Below are 9864 nucleotides of genomic sequence, written 5' to 3'. Positions count from 1 at the left end.
AACTGGCTTATTTATTGGAAGAACAACATTCTGCCATTATGTAGCTTTTCTGATGGCTGATCCTCTTGAATTTTTATACTCCCATAGAACTTCTGAAAGTACGCCATCCCAAGTTTTTGAATAGTCATTTTCTTTAATGATTTAGCTATATCAGCCGAAAATACCAAGAATAGTATTTCTTTTGTGACTGATTTTTTATCTGTCGGGTAAGCTTTCAGAATGTTAGTGGCCATGATGGCCTGACTCGTCCTTGATTCTTTATTTGACACTTTAGCAACTGGCCGAGGAAGTTTCATCCTCGGCCAAAATACCTTTTTGACAAACTTTTTAAAGTTAACATCATAGTGGTCACCCCATTCTATTTGTTCTTTTGAACCTTAATAGGGGACATGATTCTTTTCGTGTAGCACTGCATCGGGCACGTAAAATTTTGCATTAAATGGCCGATTTATTTTCTTCCACAGATTTCTCTTCAACTTAACCTTTTTTAATTTCCATCCCCGCTTTCTTTTCTTGAAATTTGGTTGAGGTCGAAGAGCTAAAAGAATTCTCTCAGCCAATGATGGTTCTAGTTGAGGATTACATACCACTCTCGGCTAAGCATTTTGGTAATCTGGCCGATTTGATCCTCGGCTAATAACCTTCCACTAAGGGCAACAACCATGTTAAATGAGAGCAGATTGTGTTTCCTTCAATTAGTCTTCTAATTCTTCTACCGCTTTGGCACTTGGAGTGGCTGACGGTTTGCTCTCAGCAATGTTAGGCCAATTCCCTTCATCAACCTTCCCTTTGGGAGCCTGGCCGATCACATTACTACCTGCTATTAAAAGATCATTGTCGACCCCCATTACTTCATCATCCGCTCCCTTTTTGGTCGAGACGGTACATGTTTGAATGCCAGATGTGGTTGATTTTGGCTTTTTGTACATTGGTCGGCCTATTTTCCTAACGCCATTACCATATTCTTGCTTAATAATATCAGCCACCTGAATATTATCGACCACCATTGGCTGATTGAGATGATCAGCGACTGGTCAATCTTGATTTACCATTAGTGGCTTATTTACCATTTGTGGCTGATTGGCCATCGACTGCCCTCTGAGTACCAAAGGTTTTGGTTGATATACCACTAGTGGCTGATTTTCCGCTAGTGGCTGATTATAATTCGGTCAGCTTTGTGGCTGATTAGCTATCGGCTACCCCCCAAATATCGAAAGTTATGGTATGGAAGAAACAAGTTGATATTCTGGCCATTCTTGTTGCGATTGATTTACCATTGGCGGCTGATTTTCTGCTAGTTGATAATAATTCGGCCAATCATTTGGTTGATTAGCTATATTCTGCCCCCCGAGGCTAAAAGGTTTTGGCTGATATACCACTGGCGGCTGATTTTCTGCTAGTGGCTGATTATAAATCGGCCAACCTTGCTGTGATTGATTTACCACTTGTGGCTAATTTTCCGCTGGTGGCTGATAATGATTCGGCCAATCTTCTAGCTAGTTAGCCATTAGCTGTCCCCCGAGTCTCTGCTGATATATCATTGGCGGCTGATAATAATTCGGCCAGCCTTGTGGCTGATTAGCCATCATATTTGGTTGAAGCAGAACCATCAGCGGCCACGGCTTTGATGGCTGAGTATTCATTACCGGCTGAACAACCTGTGACGAAATCGGCTGAGTGGCCGATTCTTGATTGCTATAGCTCCCAGGTTGAGCCGGCCTATTCATAATGGTGGCTGAAAGCTGAGATATTGTTTCGTGTAGGTCGTTTTGACTTGCATTCATTCTTCCCATCGCCTCTAACAAAGAGCACAACTGCGTTTGAACCATTGATACTTTTGATGGTATAGCTAGTTCATCCACAGGGCCCAAGGTAGAGCTGCTAACATAAGCTGGCTGATGTTCTTCTTTCGGATCTTCTTCAGTGGTTACGGCCTTGGAATTTTTCGTAAGCCATGGCATTTTTGTTTCTTCTAACACTCGTTAGTGGTCCCATTGGGCGTGCCAAAGTATGTTCGTGCGGTTTTTTGGTCTTACACCGGTCGATGGACTCTTGCGGGCGTGCTAGAGTATTTGTATAAAATACTCAAAATTATGAAATGAACACCAGCCTATTCCTTTTTTCGATGGCCAACTTCAGGCAATTGTGTGGGAGAGACAATAGTAAGAACTTCCAGCGAGGTTCTTTTTCTGCCTTGTTTGCAAGGACTTTTTTTATAAAGGTGTTAAAAGAAATAAAAATGCAATTTAAAGTAAATGTACTAGCTGAATTGAAATGGACTGAGAAGTAAACTGGCTGAATTAAAATAGACTGAAAAGTAAAGGTGCAATGGAATGAACAGGCCGAATTAAAGTGACATGAATCTGATCAAAGATTTATCATTTGAATCCGTTTGCATAAAATAATGAATAAATTGTAAATAGCATAATTAAGCAATACAAAAATAATGATAAGTTACTGGAACTCATAATCTTCGAATGAAATTTGCCATTTGGACAAAAGAATTGAAGATAAGATCACGTCGAGTCATTTGATGAATTTTTTATTCATGTTGATTTATGGGTGGTGCTAGACAAATTGGAATGAATTACAATACTTCTATTTATAGAAGTGTTAATCAACTTATTTTTCTAACTTTTTGCTAGAAAATCTCCCCTTCCTTGATTTTCTCTCTTTTCAAAATCAAACTTGGTCAAAAACCCATGAGTACTCTGCTTCCTTTGTACACTTTATTTCAGTTTCCCATTAAAACCTTCTTATGGTCTTTCATCATGTGGAAAACTTCCTTTACTCTAGTCAACTTCAATTGTTATATTTCAGCAACTTCCTTTTATAAATTTGGCAGCAGTGTTCTATCCAAAGTGGCCCATCATTTAGCGCCATGTCAAGGCCACTTGTCACAATTAGATTTGTCCACTTCATGTTCCCAACCTTCTATACATGTCATGTCTTCAGAGCTTTCCTTTTTTCATCCAACTAAACTTTCTATTTTATAGGAATTTAGTTATTGAGTTTCATCCAAACTCTACCCTTTTCCTTTATGTTAATAGCCCATTTTTAGAAAAGTCAAATGTCAATTGCTATATTTCAGCAACTACCATATCCATTAGGTGGCTGAAATATATCTTTCTATATTTGCTTTAGATATTTTCAAACTGGCCGATTCCCTTTACGCTATATTAGAAATACCTATTCACTCCTTATTAACCTACGTCATCGCTGAAATGGCTGGCAAGTTTTGGTGCCATCAGTAAGTAATACAAGGGATTGGGCAGGTCAACTTTAAACCAACCTAATTTCCTCAAGATTGATAGATCCCTTTTTTTTTTTTTTCGGTTTGAGTAGAAAAGTTACTTTCAAATTTGATTGCAATTTAAACTCAACTCAACCTAATTAGAAACATGAGTATATCCTAACGTTGGAAATTCAATTTCACAATTGGTATCCAATATACAACAGACTTGTCAATTATGTATGGAATATGTTGAAACGTGTGACCTAGCGAGTTGATTTGGTGAATACAAATACGATGATTATCGTAGTTAATTATTTTATAAGTTCTTAAAATAAAATCTGAAAAGTTGATATGCTTTGACAAAGTGTCGAAAGCAATCTCTTTCACCATTAAAACTTATTCTCTCTCTCAAATACTGTATCATGTACAGAGATATGCACAATAAGTTGATTCCAAGGACAATAAGTTGATTCCAAGGATTTAATCAAACAGTTTTGGAACCCACCACTAGATATTATGGAATGGGATCCAACGGCCAAGCTTATCTTATCAAGATAATCTTGACTACAACAGTCGACATATGTGGGATCTCTCAAATTCATTCCTTTCCAAAAATGGCCCGATAATATGCTCAACAAAAGTGTCCAAATATATAAAGTTGGCTTTTGAGAGAGTGCCGAATCGTAATCGGAAGGAAAGGACTGCTTTGATACCAAAAATGATTTACCGACAAAAGCGAAAATTATCATAAAATGGACTACTTTTTCTGTTTTTCTGTTTTTTTCTTTTTAGGGTAATTATAAATGAGTTTTTAGTTACCATACCGCTTTTAATTCTAAATTTTTTACAGGATTTGAAATCATATGATCCTGATTAATCACAAGTCAACACGATTTGAAATCATATTAGCTTGATTAATTGCATATATTTTTTATTTTTATTTTTAAGATAATTATAAATGAGTCTTAAGTTCTAACTACACTTCTTTCAATCCAGAAATTTTTATATAATTTTAAAATATATGATCTTTAGTAATCACATACCAACACGGTTTTAAATCACATGATCTTGACTAATCTCATACCAACACGTAAAGATAGTCTAATATTCTAAAACTGCTATTCAATAAATCTTGAAAAGTTATTATGTACGGCTTCTTTGTTTGGATCTAATAAAGAGCATATCATGTAAATAATTCTTTTTCAAAGGAACTTGATATTCATTCAAAATAATAATAATCCTTTCACAATTGCAAATATCAAATTTACTTACCCAAAACAAATTACACGTATCAAATTGACAAATTTAAATAATATAAGTTCATTTTATCGATTGTACCGACTGTAAAGAAGTTTATTGACTTAGGTCTATCAATTTTTTGCATTTGAGTGTTTGATCATTTTTGTTTCATGAGCTGTAAGGTTATTGACTTAGGTTCTATCAATTTACACATTAAGTGTTCGATCATTTTTGTGTAGAATTTATTTAATTGACTTAGGGTGCTAATCACCGTTGCCCTCGCGACTGTAGAATTTTAATCCCTAACTTTAATAGTTGACGCCTGTATTTCCTTTCTCGATAATTAATTACTATTTTTTTGCTAACTCTTCTCTCATTATATATAATTATTATACTTGCCTCATACCCTTAAAAAGAAACTGAGAAACCATTCGCATAAATTCTCTGTCAGAAACCTCCACGGTTCCATCTCACTTTAAAATTTTATTTTTTTCAAAATTCCATATCTAAATGTTTGAAGTTCCAACTCTAAAATTTTCTTTTTTACAAAAGTCCATATATAAATGTTTGAAGTTCAAATCTGAAATTTCAGATTTGTATTCTTTATATTCAAAGTATTGCTCTGATTTTTCAGATTAAAAAAATTAAAAAAAATCAGTAAAAAAAGTACTATAATCTGGTTCTTTCTCTAAAATTATCAGATTTCAAATCCCTATTCTCTGTTTCGAAGTATTCGATTGTTTTTCAAATAAAAAAAAATAAAATCAAATGAAAAAAATATATATAATCTGAAAAATTTTTAGAGTTGGAACTTCAAACATTTAGATATGAAATTTTATAAAAAATAAAATTTTAAAGTGATATAGAACCGTAGAGGTTTCTGAAAGGAGAATTTATGCGAATGGTTTATCAGTTTCTTACTAAGGGTAGGAGGCTAGTATAGTAATTATATATAATGAGACACCCAAAAAGAAGTTAGCAAAAAAAATAAAAATTAATCATCGAAGAAAAAGGAAATATACGCGTAAACTGTTAAAATAGCGACTGAGATTCCATAGTAGCGGGGCGATTGTGTTTAGCACCCACTCAAATCACTTAAAGTTCAAGATTATTGTTGAATGATCACATTTAATATTTTGTGGAATCAAATAAAATTAATTACAAGTTGCAACCATATAATAGTTGTAATCTCATGGAACCAGCTTTTAACCACTGTAACTTAACCCTGGTTTAACCATGGTTAGTTCTCCAACCGCCCAACTAACTTCTATTTAAACTAATCTTCACACACCCTTGTCACTCGCGCCTTCACAGCCATTCTCTCTCTCTTTGTCTCTCTCTCTCTGAGTCTGAAAAACTCTTCTGTTTTCATTTTTGGAATACCCCAATTTGCAAAAATGTCGCCACAATACCATATATTGTTCCTTCCTCAATCATATGCTCTTAGCTTTGAAGTATTAATAGCTGTTCTTTGTTTGTTTGGTGTCTTTGCTTTATGGCTGGTCCCTGGTGGACTTGCTTGGGCTCTTTCTAGTTCCGGTCACTGGAAAATAGTTACCGGTCCTCCTGGATTCCCATTGACTGGCTTACTGTATGTCTTCACTGGGTTAACGCCTCACCGTCTTCTTGCCAAGCTCGCTCGGAGCTTTGATGCTGTCCGTTTGATGGCTTTCTCAGTGGGTTTCACTCGTTTCATCATTTCGAGCCATCCAGAAACAGCAAAAGAGATTCTGAATTCCCCGGCCTTCGCTGACCGGCCAGTGAAGGAGTCAGCTTATGAGCTTCTCTTTCATAGAGCTATGGGTTTCGCTCCTTATGGAGAATACTGGAGGAATTTGAGAAGAATCTCATCGACGCATATGTTCAGCCCTAAGAGAATAGCTGGTTTTGAGGGTTTCAGGTGCAAAACAGGTTTGAAAATAGTGGATGAAATGAGAGATATGATGGGTAAGAAAGGTGAGGTTGAAGTCAAGAAGGTTCTCCATTTTGGGTCTTTGAACAATGTGATGATGACTGTGTTTGGTAGGTGCTATGATTTTGATGATGGTAAAGATGGGTTTGAGCTCGAAAAGTTGGTAAGTGAAGGGTATGAGCTGCTTGGGATATTCAACTGGAGTGACCATTTTCCTCTTCTGGGGTGGTTGGATTTGCAAGGAGTGAGAAGGAGGTGCAGGAGTTTGGCTTCAAAGGTGAATCTATTTGTCGGAAAGATCATAGAAGACCATAGAGTGAAGAGGATTGGTGGAGTTTTAGGTGGAGAGAGTTTTGAAGATTTTGTTGATGTGTTGCTAAATTTGGAGAAAGAGGACAAACTTAGTGATTCTGATATGATAGCTGTTCTATGGGTATGTTGCTCTATCTTCCACTTTGCCTTATTCTTTTTCTATTATCAATGTTATGACAGACACACACACATATATATATATGCACACAAGATAAAAAAAATTTACCTAATTGGACAAAAATTTATGTAGTTCAACATAAACAAAAAACAAAACAAAACACTTACATACACTGAAGATCCAACAAAATATTTTACTATAGGAAGCAAAAACTTTACAAGCCCATAAACCTTTATCTCCCGCTGACTCTCTAAAACAGCTTTCAATGTTCTCTAATATCACACTACAAACTGTAATAACCTTTGTACATTGGGTGACAAGAGAGCGTACCAACTTGAATCACGATCTTTAAAAAACACACACACACAAGTCACGACCTGTAAGAAAAATCTGGTCGAACCAACACAAAATTTATTTTCTAAGTCATATTTGTATTATAACGCTACTCAATTGAAACAAAATTTGGACCACAAACTTCACAATCAACTTATGAAGAAAATACTTTTCAAAATTAACCAAAAGAAAATGTTTTTCAAAAATAAAAATTAAGATGAATATGCACATCCAAAAGAAAAGTGACCAATAAATATTAATGACATGACATCACCTGGACTTATATGAATATATCCATCCATCATTTTTCTTCGTATGTGTGTGTGTGTATATATATATATATATATATATATATATATATATATATATAATTAGCTTACTAAGGGACTGAAGTAGTTCTATTTATGTAACTGACCATTTTGCCTTATCACGTCCTTTACAGGAAATGATTTTCAGAGGAACTGATACAGTAGCAATATTGCTAGAATGGATTCTAGCAAGAATGGTATTACATCCAGAAATCCAATCCAAAGCCCAGAATGAAATCGATGCTGTCATCGGAGAATCAAGAGTAGTTTCTAATTCCGACATTCCAAAACTCCCTTACCTTCAATCCATCGTGAAGGAGACTCTCCGGATGCACCCGCCAGGGCCACTTCTCTCGTGGTCTCGTCTCGCCATTCACGACGTCCATGTGGGTGATAGCTTGATTCCAGCAGGAACCACAGCCATGGTTAACATGTGGGCAATCACTCATGATGAAAATGTGTGGTCAGAGCCAGAGAAGTTCAAACCAGAAAGGTTCATGGATGAGGATGTGAGCATTATGGGGTCTGATCTGAGGTTGGCTCCTTTTGGCTCTGGAAGGAGGGTTTGTCCTGGTAAAGCTATGGGTTTGGCCACTGTTCATCTCTGGTTGGCTCAGTTGCTTCAGAGCTTCAAATGGGTCCCTTCTGATCATATTAATGGTGTGGACTTGTCTGAGAATTTGAAGCTCTCTCTTGAAATGAAGAACCCACTGCTTTGCAAGATTGTTCCTAGGGTTGCTTGAAATTAAGTAAGTAATTATGTTGGGTTGGTTGTTTAATATAGTTAATTATATATCTGGGCCAGTTTCTAAGTTAACTAGATAGAGTGAGTTTAGTGTATCATTTCGAGAAATGTTAAATACAGTCGCCTATCACACACTAGTTCAGCTCTGGATTCATGTGGTGGAACACAGGCGTTAAAGCCCTATCTTGCGACAGTCTCGACTACTGTGCACAACTCACTCAGGTATAAAACGTCAGTACCAGTGATGTGCCTTCCATTTATGAGTACTGCACAACTTACGTAATAGAAAGTATGAACAGCTGTTACTATTTGTATCTTGAATGATAATCTTGAATATATATATTGTTAGTTAACGGTATTGTTGCATGATGAATGTTTGATTAATTATGGTTGGGAATGATGTGGTGGTTGTACTTAATTTTCAAATTACTTGAACATAGATCGGCCTTTTGTTTAGAATATTAATAGGACCAAACTATGAAAATTCTGCATGGATTACTTATTTAGTTAATTTATATCAAGTTAATTTATCAAATGATTCTCTTTTTCTTGCATGTGAAACAAATTTCATATACAAATATTTGTGTTTGACCATGTTGATTGTGGAAGTTGCAGACGTGTCAGGATTCCTACATTCAGAATTCAAGAGAAGAATCCAAATAATGATTCAGGAGGTATTCTTGGTTGGAAATTAAATTTAGGGCTAACTGAAAAGAGTTTGGAAAGAAACTAATATTGTGTTTGGAAGCACCGAATCGGCACTAATAACTTCTCCATAATTTATAGATAGACCAGCTTCAAACTAATCACCTATTGTAGAACCGAGGATTACACACTTTTTTGGTCGATGTTAACCCTATAGTTTTGGGACAAAAAAAAATGTTTAGTTACTCCCCAACCTGCAACCATCTAATTTTTGCCTTCTGTTTAAGATTCTGCTATTGATCAATTATTGTAACTAGAATTTGAAAGCAAGAACAAGTGTGAGGATAAAAAAAAATAAAAAAAAAATGGTCAATGTAAATTCTATTTTCTAACATCATTCAAAAAAATTTAAAATTTTTTTTTTTTTTTATGAAACATTATGCGACAATCAGAGACGAACTCAAAAAATTATATGAGAGGGGTGGTCATAAGAAAATAAATAAATAAATAAAACCATCGCAAGGAGGAGTGAGATGCATTAGGTGTGGTCACATGGAGGCAACAGTGGATTTCTTTTTGGTAATTTCTGTGTGGGTAATCTTAATATTTTATAATTATATAATAATAATAAATAAGAAAATAAAGAAATCAGTAGTATATAATACTGGGAAAAAAATATTTCAGCCCTGCTGACTAACAGCAATTACCAAACATGATTGTGTTTTGAAATAAATCATAACATAACAAAAAACATTAATGCTTCATTGATAATACTTAATCTGTTCATTCCTGCTCATTAATTGATCCCTGCAAATTTATATCCGTTAATGTATATATATATATATATATATGTTTGTGGTTATAGGATTAGGGTCTGTGATGATTATTCCTTTCCATGAATTAGATTGTGTATGAAGCACATTTGATTTATGTTTATGTGACTGTTTCATTTGGGATTTTGGAATGTATCAATTTGATGCATTTTCCTGATTATATTAAAACCTTAGTAGTTCAATT

At 35.1% G+C, this 9864-nt stretch overlaps 1 protein-coding gene across 1 annotated transcript; it reads left to right on the top strand.

The window, feature by feature from the left end:
• The first annotated feature begins 5871 nt into the window (after positions 1–5871).
• LOC132286713 (cytochrome P450 78A5-like) lies at positions 5872–8376 on the top strand. Its single transcript, XM_059789082.1, has 2 exons — positions 5872–6819; positions 7592–8376. The coding sequence occupies exons 1-2, from the start codon at positions 5872–5874 to the stop codon at positions 8198–8200; spliced, it is 1557 nt and encodes a 518-aa protein (XP_059645065.1). The 3' UTR covers positions 8201–8376.
• Positions 8377–9864: the final 1488 nt, after the last annotated feature.

Source organism: Cornus florida, unplaced genomic scaffold (genome assembly GCF_030987335.1).
Source record: "Cornus florida cultivar Cherokee Brave unplaced genomic scaffold, ASM3098733v1 CherokeeBrave_3.0.0_Hap2_Chr02, whole genome shotgun sequence".
NCBI lineage: Eukaryota > Viridiplantae > Streptophyta > Magnoliopsida > Cornales > Cornaceae > Cornus > Cornus florida.
Note: the sequence above shows the minus strand (reverse complement) of the source record. Positions and strands in the feature narration are given on the sequence as shown.